At 33.0% G+C, this 15,765-nt stretch overlaps 1 protein-coding gene across 1 annotated transcript; it reads left to right on the top strand.

The window, feature by feature from the left end:
- The first annotated feature begins 77 nt into the window (after positions 1-77).
- Positions 78-15,699, top strand: LOC113065151 (anoctamin-6-like). The gene is made up of 20 exons (XM_026236373.1): positions 78-384; positions 1,859-1,926; positions 2,170-2,298; positions 3,091-3,159; positions 3,354-3,632; positions 3,707-3,820; positions 5,293-5,408; positions 5,492-5,626; positions 6,510-6,615; positions 6,758-6,818; positions 8,464-8,609; positions 8,708-8,785; positions 9,285-9,516; positions 10,331-10,500; positions 10,604-10,701; positions 11,707-11,837; positions 12,602-12,807; positions 12,888-13,096; positions 14,462-14,567; positions 14,658-15,699. Exons 1-20 carry the CDS (start codon positions 297-299, stop codon positions 14,862-14,864), a joined length of 2,748 nt encoding a protein of 915 aa, XP_026092158.1. The 5' UTR covers positions 78-296; the 3' UTR covers positions 14,865-15,699.
- Positions 15,700-15,765: the final 66 nt, after the last annotated feature.

Here is a 15,765-nt window from a genome sequence, read left to right as displayed (position 1 = left end):
ACCAGAAGTCAAATATGATAGTGAGATATTATTGCAAAAGCGGAAACTAGAACATATCAAGAACAACCACCTTTTTTTTTGCAATGCATATACCCCGAAACCTTCTTCCGACCCCACCTACTTTCAGCAAGTTCAGACTGGCAGAGAAACTTCACGCACTTGGTTCTTTCTCTCTCTCTCTGTGATTTCTAATGTGTGTTTCTGGTGCGTGTCTCTGCTGTATATTCTCCTGTGATCATCTGTTACCTGCTGCGTTGATTTCTCAATAAGTTTGTGACGAGTTTAAAGTCGCAGAGATGAGTGAAGCAGAAGATAATGACATTCTTGAGCTGGACTCAGAAACGGAAAATGGAGACGTGGAGATGAATTTATTGACAGATATGGGTGAGTTTCAGCATATTTTCCTTGTTATTTATCTATTTTTGTATCTTTATAGCTTGTTCTGTTACAAGACTCCGAAAAAAGAGGGCAGTTTACTTTCTTTTTCGCTGCAGCAGGTCTGTTGAGCTTACTAGAAGTCATATTTTAGAGATAATAACACGTAAATAATGTGTCCAAAATGATTTACCATAAACATGGAATACAGATTAAAGTACTTGAATATATTCTCACATGAAAGACGCTAAACGATGCAACACGACCCTTTGTGTATCTCACCATCTCTCCTAACTGATCTTAGTGTTATTTTCTGTTATACTTATTTGCATGCTGGTGTTCAGTGTGTGTATTTTGTTATGTGTCTACTGTAATGCTTACCCTGCTAACATAAAAATATTCTCTTGGAACGCTTTCCTGATATTGCTTAAAACGTTGTTTTTTAAATGTTCTCGTTAATTTTAAACGTTATTTTTAAAACCGTTCCAACAAGTTTTTCTGGGACATGTGAACGCAGAGAGAACGTTCCATTGCGTCATTTTGCAAACTTTATGGGAATGTTACTTTTGAATTTTCTTAGAACGTTCAAAAACAAGTAACTTTAAAAAAACCGTTACATGGACGTCCAGCATGGAAGATGTTTGATTAATTTGTTCCACTTTTGATTCTGTTGCTTAACTGGATAAACATGCTGTAAACATCATGACAAATTTATTACATTATATTTTCATTACGTTTTTAGTTATAACAGTTGTTATTAATATATAATATATGGTCTAGATAAACACTATTCACAAATACACACGTGTCTGAAACAGAGAAGTCTGATATACACTGAGGGTGTTTTATGGATAGTTTTATTTCCCGTGCTGGAATGGGCGTCTGTTGTGGAGGTGTGTTATTCATGAAGTCAGTCAGATGTTCCTGGACGGATGAGTTTTCCTTTTACAGGATGTTTTTAGGCCCTTGCTGTAGTCTTTTTCTGCTCAGCCAAGCAACATCTGATTTGAGTTCTTTTTTTTCCCCCATTATGCTTTGCTCTCTGGCTGGTTTGTTTTGGATGGGGTTTCCCTTTGCTGTGAGTAAACATTAAATGAGAGAATTCCAAAGTGGTCACATGCTGTGTGTGAAATAGTTTAGTATGAGTATGAGAATGTTTGGTACTTCATGTCATTAGCGTTGAATCTAAAGAAATGTCCTAACGCTCAACTCATCCAACATGAGATGAGACTGAGATTACATTAGCATATATAACTCACCATTGGATCCTCTGTAGTGAATGGGTGCCGTCAGAATGACGAACAGCTGATAAAAATATCACAATAATCCACAAGTAATCCACACTGCTCCAGTCTATTAGTTAACGTCTTGTGAAGCTAAAAGCTGCAGTTGTTTTTTTTTTTTTTTTGTCATTCTGACGGCACCCATTCACTGTAACTCACATGTATTGGCTTTTGAATGTTACCTTGGTTTTTTTTTTCAGTTTATTCTGAAGAGCTGCCAACATACAAATCTATGCCAAAAGGTCAAGCTGTGCCAAAAGTGGAACGGGTTTGTTTCTTTTCAATCCACCTTGATAAACAAAATATTTTTAGACAAAACACACACACACACACATTGCTGTGACAATATCACAAATTCACAAATATCATGTTTTATAAGTGGAGCATTTATCTGAATTATTTCAGTAGCTCAAAGCTATTTATTAAGGAACTTCTATAACATTTTAGTTATTTTGCATCACTTAATGGAGGTGATTTTGAGCTTTCTGTAACATCAGTTCTCTGTTCGCAGGCTGAATTCAACGGTAACCCTGATTCACTATTTTTCAACGATGGAAAGAGAAGAATTGACTTTGTTTTGGTCTATGAGGATGAGTCTAAAAATGCATCTGAGAAGAAAGCCTCATTTGTGAAGAGAAGAGTAAGTCAATGTCACTTTCACACATTTATTTACTTCAGCTGTTGTTTAACAGAAACTTCCAGCCCTCTGCTAGTGATCTGAGAAATTACCTTAAAGGCATAGCTCAAGAGATACACAAAAGCAGATATTTTACCAAAGAAGATACTTTAAAGAATGTTGGTAGACAATGACTTGCATTTTTTTCTCCCATACTAAGGAAGTAAATGGCTACTGTCATTCTGAATAATAAAGTTCATAATATCTGTAATATGCATTTAGAAAGTAGATTTTAAGCAGCCTTAACTAGATACAAATCTTGAAACTTGTCAAAGAATTTCTGAGTGATATTTTGTCCATATTTGCTCTTTTGAATTTATAAAGTTCAGATATTTATGTGAGAGATGCTCAAATGTGTATGTGTGATGTTCACATGCATTATTCTCAATTCCTCAATCACCAACCCCCATGGAACTGTTTCCTTAAGGGTGTAGTTCACCTAAAAATGTACATTTGCTGTTAATATACCCACTCTCAGGCCATCCAAGATGTAGATGCCATTTTTCTTCAATAGAACAGTAAAGAAGATTTTTAGTTGAAACTGTGCTCCTTGATGATTCATAAAATGCAAGTCAATGGGTACCGGCACTTTGAAAAAAACAGATACAGGTAACACAAAATATATCCCTGTGACTTCAGGCAATATACTGAAGTCTTATGAAGCGAAACGATCGACCTGTGCAACAACAATGTCATGTATACGCATCACAATCAGTTTTATCTACATTCCCTCTTATTCTCTAAATTATTCTCTAGAAAAAACGCAGAGAGTTTTTCGAAGGAAGCCTGATGAATATGGGTGTGGAATTGGAAGCGGCACAATCTGTAAGTAATTTAAATAGGACTTGCTATAGAAATGTTTTTCATTATGTTTCTGCATTCTTCATGCCTGGTTTCTATCAGTTATACCCATATATATGGACTACTGCGTGTCCTGTCTGAACCTGTTGATGTGATCTGCAGGAATGTTATTGTTTACCTGTAGCGCTGATGGGAGATTTCCTCCATGTGTTTTGTAGGTAGTGGATGAGAAGCTTATCTATGTGAAAGTACACATGCCTTTTGAGGTTTTGTGCACTTATGCTGAAGTCATGCACATCAAACTGCCCATCCAGCCCAACGATCTGGCCCCGCAGTCGTCAACGTACAACTGCTTCACGCGCCACTTCTACCCCAGCGAGGACGTCATTGCCAAGGAGCCCGACTTCTTCACAGCTCCTTTCAGGAAGGATCAGCTGAAGTGTTTTTATGTGAAGGACAGGGAGCAGTTCTTCACGCCGGCCGTGAGGAGCAGAATGGTACGTTGAACATCTCAGAGTCTCTGTGTGTCTCAGTGTTCACCTGTGTTTTACGGACATGCCGTGGGTTGCAGGCGTACTACATCCTCACCCGAGCGCCGTATGAAGTCAGAGGAAACGTGAAGAAGTTTGGCATCAGTAAGCTGCTGGATGGAGCCGTGTATAAGGCTGCGTATCCTTTACATGATGTAAGTACCATCCGTGTGCTGGTTAAACTAAATGAAAACATGAAATGTTGAAACTAAAGAAAAAGAAAACACACTAGTACATGAATAAAAATGTCAAAAGCACAAAATAACAAGTTAAAGGTGCTGTAGGGAACTTTTGTAAAAAAATATTTTTTACATATTTATTAAACCTGTCATTATGTCCTGACAGTAGAATATGAGACAGATAATCTGTGAAAAAAATCAAGCTCCTCTGGCTCCTCCCAGTGTCCTATTGCCATTTGCAGAAAGTTCATGCGCTCCCGGTAAAAAACAACCAATCAGAGCTGCGGTCCGTAACTTTGTTTGTGTTCAAAATGTAGAAAAATGAACATAATAAGCGAGTACACCATGAATCCATTTCCCAAACCGTGTTTTTTAGCTTGTCCTGAATCACTAGGGTACAACTATAATAAGTGTTTATATTCAGACTATTTTAGATTGCTTCGGGGGTACCGCGGCGGAGTAACCCAGTACCTTTGTGATTCTTCATAGACATAAACAGAGAGATTCCGGCTACGATGTTCTTCCGCAAGACGCAAGCAGTTCTGTGTATTAACCGCTCGAGCGTCAAAAGTTCCCTACCGCAGCTTTAAGTAAAAAGTAAATCTGAAATTAAAAAAAAAAGTTTTTAAATAAAATATGACTATTCAGTTTATTATTTTATTTTTATTTTTTATTTTGTTATAATCATTTTATCTCTCTCTCTCTCTCTCTTTATATATATATTTATAAATATATATAGTTTTAGTTATTCTAAAATATCAAGAAATTATACCTTGGTGATGTACATAATTTCAGTTAATGCTTTGCTTATATTATTTAAGGTCCAAATATTTTTTATTTATTTAATGGTTTTAGTTTTCTTTTTGGTCGACTATAATAGCCCTGATTACCACTGATCACAGTATATTAAGACAATTGTTTGGAATTGCAGCTTTTCTGAAATGTTATGTTTACATATACAAATGAGGCATTATGTAATTAAATATGTACTTATCTGCATTGATTTCCAGACCAGGAATCTGAGCAGTGATATTTACATAAAACATATTAAAGGTTTTTAAAGAGGGGATTTTGGATTTCTCTTCTTATCGCTCCAGATAATGGAATAAAATGTGATATACATCAGCTAAATGTGTTAAGAACAAGACCCATTATGAAATTTTGCATGCTTTTCATGATTATTATGATAAATGTCTTTGAAGTGTTTATCAATCAGTTGATCAGTGAGTCTACAATCGCCATACAATAAGATATCCGGGTATTTTCTTTTTAAGGAAAATAAAAAGTTCTAATGAAAAGCACCTTTTCCCGAATTTCACTTTCGGAAGCTTTTTTAACATTTTAAATTTTTTGCCGTTGTCACTGTTCTGCATTTAAACTGAATGTAGTTTATGTAGAGCAGCTGAAGTGATGCATGAGTGTTGATCTGCTTTGTTTTTGTGTAACAGTGCAGATTTAATGTGAAATCTAAAGAGCCCCACTGCCCTAATGAGCGGTTTCTGCTGTATAATGAGTGGGCTCATCCCAAGAGCTTCTACAAGATGCAGCCGCTGGATCTGATCAGGTGTGTTTCTGTGGCTTTCTGCTGATGCGTTTATGCCGTTTCTGGGTTTTCTTGCGCTTGTTAATATGCTCCTCTGCTTTCAGGAAGTATTTTGGTGAGAAGGTTGGCATTTATTTCGCCTGGTTGGGTTTCTACACCTTCATGTTGGCTCTAGCTGCGGCAGTCGGATTCTGTTGTTTTATATATGGATACGGGACCAGAGAGAGCAACACATGGAGGTATATCAGACCTTTTTTTTCTCCCTCAAGTAAAAAATTATAATATTATTTTTTTTTACATTTTCATTTAGTAATAATGGTAAGAATAATAATTATTGTTATTACTAGTAGTAGTAATTTTACCATTATTATTATTTTATATACATATTGCAAATTGGCCAGAACATAAAAAATAAAATGGAAAATAAAATTTAATGACATAAAATTGGATTAAAATAAATAAATAATACTTCATAATACTAACAGTACAGTATCACTGCAGTGTGATGAAGATCGTCTAACTTCTTTTTTTTTTTTTTACTTAAAGTGAAATATTAATTATTAAAAATTATTAAAATTAAAGTGAAATATGAATGATTTAGTTTTTAGTTATTTCTGTTCAGTGAAAATAACAGTATTGTTAATATTATTACTTAAAATAAATTATAAATATGTTTGCTGTTTCTGTTATTTTAAAGCCATATTGATATATAAACAAAATTTTGGCCAAAATGAAATAAATTACAATAAATAAATACAAAAATCTGATGAACCTAAATGGTAAAACTTTAAATTAATTAATTAAATAAATAAATATAGGAAAAAAAGTATTATATTAAAGTGTATTAAAATATATTTAAATACAGAATGCCGCTAACAGTACAGAACTGTGGTTAGTAGGAAGAAAAACATTATTATGAAATACATTCATAATAACATTTCCAAATAATATTAATATCATAGTTATAAATAGGGTCTTTTTACATACAAATACATAGCAAATTGTTCAACTCTACAAACAAACTTGAATAAAAATATAAAAAATATATATTTTTCCTCAATTGCTGCAATCTTACTTGTGAAACACTTCTGTAATTGACTGATTATGACACTTTTTCGGCAGCAAAGAGGTGTGTGACCCTCAGATTGGTGGAGAAATCATTATGTGTCCGCAGTGTGATAAAATCTGTCCGTACTGGAGGCTGAACACCACGTGCGAGTCGTCTAAAGTGAGTCAAACACACAAACCCACAGCCTCTCCACTGGAGGATTGTGGGATTTGGAGTCTGATCTAAGATTTAACGATGTTTGTTTTGTTTGCGAAATGCTCTGAAGCTGAGAATGTGTTTCTGCATTGGTTTTCCTCCACAGAGACTATGTGTATTCGATAACTATGGGACATTAGTGTTTGCAATCTTCATGTCTGTTTGGGGTGAGTGATGTCATACGCTGGTCACATGATCCCATCTGCTAATGTTGCTAAACCTTTGTCTGCTGGCAGAAATCCTGCTCCACATTGCAGCTTATTCTGGCTTAGAACCAGATTGCAGCATGATTAGTCATGTTTGTTAGAAGTTTAGTTGCATTGCATAAGTATGTTTGGAGTTTCAACAGAGCTTTTATTGTTTTTGAATGCTATATGTTTCATTGGTAACACTTTACAACTTATGTTTGTTAACATTATTTACCTTCATTAGTTAACACGAATTAAGACATAAAACTAAAACTAAAATAAAATTATATTATATTAAAAATATATTATATTAATATGTGTATATGAAAAACTTCTAAAAATGACAAAAACAAACTAAAATGAAAATGTGAAATATAAAATAAACTAAATAAAACTTTTAACTAAAATGAAAACAAAAGTAGAACATTTAAAAACTTATCAAATATATTTAATAAATATATCAATATATTTAAATCTATAGTTCTTAACACTTAACACCTAAAAATGATAAATAAAGCATTTTAAAATCTTAATTTTATTTAGATTTTTCATTTAAACCGTTTATTTATTACATATTTACTTTTTTATTATTACTGCTATTATAGTTGGATTACTATTTTGAATCAGCTTTTATTTTCATATTTAGTTACATTTTTATGAATACTGTAACAAATGCATTGTTTATTGTTAGAGGGTTCATGAACTGAGAAACCAAATTTCCCTCGATCTTTTAACATATAAGAGGTCATTGTATTATAAAAACATCCTCAAAACTTAATCGTTAGTCTAAAGACAGCTTATATTGAAGGCAGTCTGCCCAAACAGCAGCTTGTGGAATGTTCTACTCTATGATGTAATAGTGTGGATAAGCACCGCCTCTGCAGAAGATCAACACCTGCTTCTACATCACTGCCTGTATAGCCCCGCCCACTGGTTCTACGTCGCTGCCTGTTTAGCTCCGCCCACCTATTTTACGTCGCTGCTTGTTTAGCCCCACCCACTGATTCGTGCATGTAGTGTAATAATGTGATGTGAACGCACAGGTCTCTGCAGAAACCAAACGATAAAGATGCTCTGAAGAACAATAAGGTGCTGTTCAGTTCCAAGTTGTGGAAAGACCTTGTCAGTAAAACTCAGTCCTTTGTTTTCTTCATTTTACCACAGATTAGTTTACAAACAAAGCACAGTTCAATGGGAGATTTTCAGAAAGACAGAAACTAAAAGACGTTTCTATAATGTTGCAACACACAAGTAACTGTTTTCATTACGTGATCACTGTTGCTTTGGCTCTTCTTACAGATCGTTTGATATGTATTGAGTTAATGCATTTTTAACCTAAGTCACAGCAGCATCAATCTGTGAGGATTGTCACTGTCGAACACACACGGCTATTAGCCAGTCATATCAGTGGGAGTTTACTTCCAAGAGCATTCGTTCTGATGTTAAAATCTTGATAACATTATAAGTGGACCTCAGAGATCAGTACAGATGCAGTTCATGACCCTTTTAATGCATTAATTTACAGTTTACCAATTGTACCTTAGTGTTATTACTGTCATTTTGTATTGCAGTATCATTGAGTGAATCTTACTATTTTGTATTCAACGTGTTTGGTGTTTGACAGTGACTCTGTTTCTGGAGTTCTGGAAGCGCTATCAGGCCGAACTGGAGCACGACTGGGACACGGTGGAGTTTCTTCAGCAGGAGGAACAGCCTCGACCCGAATACGAGGCCAAATGCATCTATGAGAGAGAGAACCCTGTTACACGGGTATGAGTTTCGCTATACGCAGCGCCTCTGTTCAGATGCATTCATTGTTTTCAGGTTGTTGACATTAACAAAGAGCTTTTGTGTTTGTTTTTGTACAGGAGAAAGAGAAGGTGCCGCACACAGCCTGCGGGAAATGCATGAGAGTGTCGTGTGGCATCAGCACTGTGTTATTCTGGGTAATATTAATATTGTGCTTTCTCTTTCATACATATAATTAAATATTTAAAAAGGCATCTAAAAAATGAAATAATAATAGAGTACTGATTTCCATATTATAATCACATAATTATTCATCCATAAGATCTTATTTTAGAATTAAATATCTGTTGTTCAGCATTTTGTTTGCCTCCAAAAATGCAGAGTTTGTTTAATTTTCATTTAATTAATAGGAAAATTAGATGTTTCATGTCATCATTTAATTACCAGAAAAATAAATAATTTATAAACAAAAATAAAAAATACACAACAGCAAAAAAGTAATAAAAGATTTTTGATTATTAAAATTAACTTAAATTATAAAAATGTAATCCAGAAATTTTTTAAATTGAAAACACAGAATTTGAGGTCCTAAAATTTTTTTTTACTTTTAAAATATTGTTTTTGAATTCTAATCTAGAATCTAGTAGATTTGAGATATTGAATGTATCGTGTTTCTTTCTGATGTTTTTGTTATAGGTTCTGTTGATCATAGCGTCGGTGGTCGGCGTGATCGTGTATCGTCTGGCCATGTTTATCACTTTCTCTTCGAACATGCACATTGAACTGAACAACAAGGAGCTGGAGCCGTTCAAAGAGTATGTCACCCCTCAGATGGCCACGTCCATCACGTCCTCCATCATCAGCTTCATCATCATCATGATTCTCAATAACGTCTACGAGAAAGTGGCCATCTGGATCACAGACTTCGGTAAGTAAACCCTTTCCCTCGTAACAGTTTGGTGATTTTTTTAGACTAATGATTCCCATCAGTTTTTTTTCAGCTGAATCCCTCTGAGTGATAATATTGTTTAGGTAATAATTAATATTTCATTAATTAAGCAATATGCTGACATCAGTGTTATTTTAGTACTACTTGTATACTTATTATTTACATAATGATTTTTTATATAATAAAAGTAAAAAATATATATTTTTTTTTAATTCCATCATCCTCATCATTCTATCAAGGCAACATTTCTAATATTTTTTTTGTCTTTTTCTTTTATTTCAACTTTATTTTTAAACAAACAAATTGTCAAAAAAGTTATTTTTTGTTTTTCGTTTTTGCATGTTCTTTTTTAAATAATTTATTTATTGTAATTTTAATTTCATTGCATTAATTTATTTTAATATATTTCTAGTAATTACATCTTATTTTTATTATTTAAATATTAGCATTTAGGTTACATTTTTATTTCAGTAGTTTTAATTTGAGCTTTTAATTATGTTTATTTAGTTTTTTTTATTTCCAGTTAGTAATTTTATTACTTCATCTTAAACTTAATTTATTTTTATTTTTTTTTTACATTTAAGTTTTATTAAAAATGTTATAAACAATAAAAAGCCCTTATTTGTATGTTCACAATTCTCTCATATCAGTTAAAGGTCTCATGTCATGCAGGTAAACAAATAAAATATTTCATTATTTTAAAACAATTTATTTATTTACTGCAGTTTGTCATTTTTATGATTTAACTCACCCCAGTTTTAGAAAAAAAAAAACTTCATTCTGTGTGCTGCAGAGCTTCCACGGACCAAAACAGAGTACGAGAACAGCCTGACGCTGAAGATGTTCCTCTTTCAGTTTGTGAACTATTACTCGTCCTGCTTCTACATCGCTTTCTTCAAAGGGAAGGTGGTGGGATATCCGGGAAAGCCCGTCTACTGGTTTGGTGCTTTCCGCAATGAGGAGGTGAGGCTGCTCTGTGAAATCAAGAGGTACTACAGGCACAAATTGGCATGAATTGATATAAAACTGTGTTCCCTGAATGTAACATGTAAATTGTTGTGTTCAGTGTGATCCTGGCGGCTGTCTGACTGAACTGACCACACAGCTGTCAATCATCATGACAGGAAAGGCTGTCTGGAACAACATACAGGAAGTCCTAGTGCCGTGAGTTTCACACACAAACCTCAAACTGACTGATGACATGCTGACATTATCACAGAAAATCATTCAACCTGTTGCTCAGTTTGTAAAAACAGACCAAATTCATGTTTACAGTAATGCAGTTACAATATACGTCTGTGATGCAAAACGATAAAATGACTCCTGTCATGACCTAGTAAAGCTACTGAAAATGCTTTGGAGTGAGTTGAAATAAAATATATATTGTTTACATTTTTAAATAAAAATTCAATTTTTTTATAAAAAAAATTGTATTGCTTTTTTGTATATAACTGTTTAGATTACATTTTTATTTATTTATTTATTTACAGTTCGTTTTTATTGCTTTCATTTAAACTTATTCCAGTTTCTGAAACCTTTTTATTTAAATTCATCTGTAATTCAGTTAACAAAAATTTTATTAGTTTTATAAGACTCAGTGTTGTTGTAGTAAAGTATAGTATATTAGTATAGTATAGTATAGAAGTAAAGTATATTTAGCATTTGTTTTTATATTTTCTGTTATATTAAATTAAATTAAATTAATGCATTTAGCAGACACTTTTATCCAAAGTGACTTACAGTGGATTCAGGCAAACATTTTTTACCTAAGATAATTTAATTGTAAAGTTTTAGTAAGTAAGTTGCATTTTATTAGTCAACCATCAGCACTGATCAAAGTTATTATAGTTTACTTGAAATAATTAAATTTCAAACTGAATTAACAAAAACTAAACTGGAATCAAATAAGATATTATTTTTAATAATAATAAGTTTCTATTAATATTTTAAATCATTTTTATTTTTTCATTTTCAGTTTTATTAAAGTTTAAAATTAAACTTAAAATTAAACTTTATTAAAAATCAAAATGAAAAGTAAAAATGAATGTAAAATATTAATAGAAGCTTATTATTATTAGAAATAATATCTCAATGATTCCAGAATAACACTGCCACTGATTAGTAACAGACTTTAAAGGCACACTGATTAATAACCATTTGTGTTTCTAGGTGGGTGAAGAATCTGATATTTCGCCATTGCACCCAGGTGGGTTCAGAAAAAGTGATTCCTCGCTGGGAACAGGACTATCAACTCCAGCCGATAGGAAAGCTTGGCTTGTTTTATGAATATCTGGAGATGGGTGAGACTTTACACACACCTGAACCATGAGATGTTGCTATATATTAACATATTTGTCTTAAAAGGATAGTTCATGCAAAAATGAAAATTTGCTGTTCATTTTCTCACAAGATGTAGGTGAATTTTTCTTCTTCAGTACAATAGTAAAGCAGATTTCTAGCTAAAGATGTGGTTCTTGGTGATTAATGAAATGCAAGATTATGGCTACCAGCACTTTAAGAGTCAAAAAAAGCAAATACTAGCAACACAGAATTAATACCCATGACTCCTGATGATATATCGAGGTCTTATGAAGAGAAAAGATCTCATTTCGGCATCTGAAAGTGAGTTTAGATTGAGTAACTTGTAGATCTGTGCTGCTCGAGCCACAAACTGTTTCAGACGATTGAATCCAACTTGGTGAACTGGTTCATTCAGTTCACTAAAAAGAACTGGTTCAAAAAAATATTTTCATTCCAGTCCGTTAGCCTTAGGCTCTGAATTACAGGTTTAGACTGTAAATAAAGTTCAGTTTCTTGCACCGACTGATTGTTTCACTTCATAAGACCTCAATATATCAACAGAGTTTTAATTTCATGTTACTTGTATGTGCTTCTTTTACTCTCATAGTGAAGGTAGGCATTGACTTGTAGTTTATGAATCACCAATGACAATGATTTTAGCTAATAATATGCTTAAAGCCACTTACATCTTGGATGGCCTGAGTGTGAGTGAGTTAACTATCCTTTAATATATATATTTATATATTTTTTTATGTGTTTGCAGTGATCCAGTTTGGTTTCGTGACTCTGTTTGTGGCGTCGTTCCCGTTGGCTCCTCTCCTGGCGTTGTTTAACAATCTGTGTGAAATCCGCGTGGACGCCTGGAAGTTCACGACTCAGTCTCGACGGGTCGTTCCAGAAAAGGCCCAAGACATCGGCGCCTGGCAGCCCATCCTGCAGGGGGTGGCAATTCTAGCCGTGGCCACAAATGTGGGTAGAGAGGAAGTGGTGGTCTTTGAATCTTGTGTAACTGAGGTCACATTCACTCACTGTAGGTGTTTCCCCCCCAGGCTGCCATCATTGCCTTCACCTCTGACATGATCCCGCGGCTGGTTTACTACTGGGCGTTTTCTGTCAGCCCTTATTCAGATGGATCACGACACACTATGAAGGGCTTCATCGACAGCTCGCTCTCTGTCTTCAACATTAGCCACTTCAATAACAAGATCAAACCTGATGTAGACACACCGTACTGGTTCAACAACAGCACTACATGCCGGTGAGCTGGTAAAACAGTACTAGTTATGCACTAAAATGCTTTCAGTTTATCTTTTTATAAGCTAGCCTCTTCTGCATGTTTATCTGGAATTGACGGTGTAATACACAGCATGCATATGTATTTAGAAAAGTAAAAAGACAGTATTATAAGTGAGTTGCAACACCTGTATGTTTGGATTATTGATATAAAACTATCCAAACACACAAGACATCCATAGATTTGCTAAGAAGAGAGCTAAAGCTTGTCTAATAATATGGCAGGTGGCAAGAGATTTTAAAGAAAGATTGATCTGTGGTTTTTGAGGTGGAGTTCAGTGGAAGGTTATTTAAAACCAAAACAAGTTTTACAACCCGATTACACACACACAAAAAAAAGATATTTTTAGTTCTGTGGGAAAGCATCTACTGGTATGATTACTGAATAATTTGTGCAGTTTTTAGTGAGACCCAGTATTGATTTAGTGTAATATTAATAAATATTTTAAAATACTTATATTTTATGTTAATTGTTTTGTTAACATTTTAGTACGTATGTTGTTCTTTTTTTTAACTGATTAGATTTTTCAATATCTATATACTTTTTATTTTAGTTTTAGTGAGTTATTTTAGTCCAACATGTTACTCTAAATATAAATGAGAACGGTTTAATTGAGAAATATTCGATTTATTATTTAGGGGGTTATCTTTTTGAAATGGTTTATTTAAAGAATATAATGAATGCAGTTAAAAGTTCATTATTTAAACATTATTTATATAGAAGAATCTTTTTTTTTTTTTTTTTGTAGTTTTACTAGTTGGGAGTATTACTTAGGATTCTTTAAATTATCTTTAATATACTGCTAAAAAAAATAAAGGGAACACTTGTGGGTTACATTGTGTTGTTAAGTGTTCCCTTTATTTTTTTGAGCAATATATTTTGGCAAAACTTTACAACACGGTTATATTTTGCTAACTATATTAGTTAACATGAACTAACAATAAAAATATTTCTAAAGCATTTATTTATCTTAGTTTTAACATTTACTAATACATTATTAAAATCAAAAGCTGTATATATATATATATATACACGCACAATAAAGAATAGTTAATTTTTTATTAACATTTAACAAAGATGAATAAATCTCGATAATCTAAGATAATGTTTTTATTGTAAAGTGTCACCTATATATATATATATATATATATATATATATATATATATATATATATATATATATATATATATAAACATTTTGAATTCACAAAACAAATTAGAATTTTTTTATTTTATTATTTTTTTAAACAGCAATGTTATTTAAAGATCAGTTGTTGTTGTTGTTGTTGTTTTAACTATGACTCATGTATTAATTGACTTATATTTCAGGTATCGTGATTTCAGGAATCCTCCCGGTCATCCTTATCAATATGAGTACAGTATACATTATTGGCACGTTATTGCTGCCAAACTGGCTTTTATGATTGTGGTTGAGGTAAGTGACTAGATGTGATACAACTAATGATAACTTAATTAAACATGTTTGTTCTGTTTTCGATAATATGCTGTTTTCTTCTACACGCAGCACATTGTTTATTTCACAAAGTTCATACTGGCCTACATGATCCCGGACGTACCGGAGGCTCTGAAGGAGCAGATCAAACGCGAGCGTTACCTGACGCAGGTCATCCTGCACGAAACCAACATCAGACACTTCAAGGAGCTCATGAAGCCCATTGCTGACAATCTGGAGGATGAGATTGAAGAACCAGAGTTGGATCTGAGACTGTGAATCCTTAAAATGAACACTCTGAAACGACATCAGTTACCGTCCTTCACCTTAATGCCTGAACTGAACACCATCTTGACCAACAAACATGACCAAGAATGTTTGCACTTCTCATGCTGAGTGCTGTATAAGATGCTCATGGTATCTGGATGATGTGATTCACTTGCTGCAGATAAAACTTTAACCACTAAGTTTAATATTTTCAGAAATGTTATGGGTGAGAAACATCATTATAAGCTTCAGTTTGTTGCAGACAGCAACTAAAAATGATCAGCCTTAGTTCTGACAATACATTTGATGAATATTGTTACATATTATCAAAACCAGATATGTGATCATAAACCACTTTTTATTAAAATAATGCTCATTATCTGGTTTAAAACAATATATTTAATTTTAAGTATTATGCTGACAAATCAAGTTTTTTGCAGAGTTTAAATAAAAAAACTTAATTAACAATGCACAATGTTTTTTAAAATAACCTATACTATCAAAAAAATGTAATTCCATTTATTTTGGACATTCGTGTACCAGGGTGTTTGTATAACTGTATGAATGTGATGTTTATAATTAAGGTTTATTATGGTAATTTGGTATTACCTTGGAAAACATCATTGTACTATGGTACTTATCACACATGCTAATGTAAGCATAAGACGGCATAAATTAAATTTTGTATTAATATTTTAAGCCAGCTTACATTTCAGTCATGCTCTGTATGTGAATTTTTACCGTTTTGTGTTACCAATTTGTACAATACGTTTACACGTATATACATACTTATATTTGCACATATTGACTACAACATTTTTATATATAAAAAATAAATGGTTGATGTACAATATTGAGCGTTTACATCATTTCAACAAACATGCATTATTTTACTTTCTATCTATCTTACAAC

The sequence above is a fragment of the Carassius auratus genome, chromosome 4, assembly GCF_003368295.1.
Source record: "Carassius auratus strain Wakin chromosome 4, ASM336829v1, whole genome shotgun sequence".
Lineage (NCBI taxonomy): Eukaryota > Metazoa > Chordata > Actinopteri > Cypriniformes > Cyprinidae > Carassius > Carassius auratus.
Note: the sequence above shows the minus strand (reverse complement) of the source record. Positions and strands in the feature narration are given on the sequence as shown.

Coding starts and splice junctions, on each gene's coding strand:
- LOC113065151 (XM_026236373.1), top strand. CDS start 297: ATGAGTGAAGCAGAAGATAATGACATTCTTGAGCTGGACTCAGAAACG. Junction 3,821..5,292: donor CTGCGTATCCTTTACATGAT/GTAAGTACCATC, acceptor TTTGTGTAACAG/TGCAGATTTAATGTGAAATC. Junction 6,616..6,757: donor CCACGTGCGAGTCGTCTAAA/GTGAGTCAAACA, acceptor TTTCCTCCACAG/AGACTATGTGTATTCGATAA.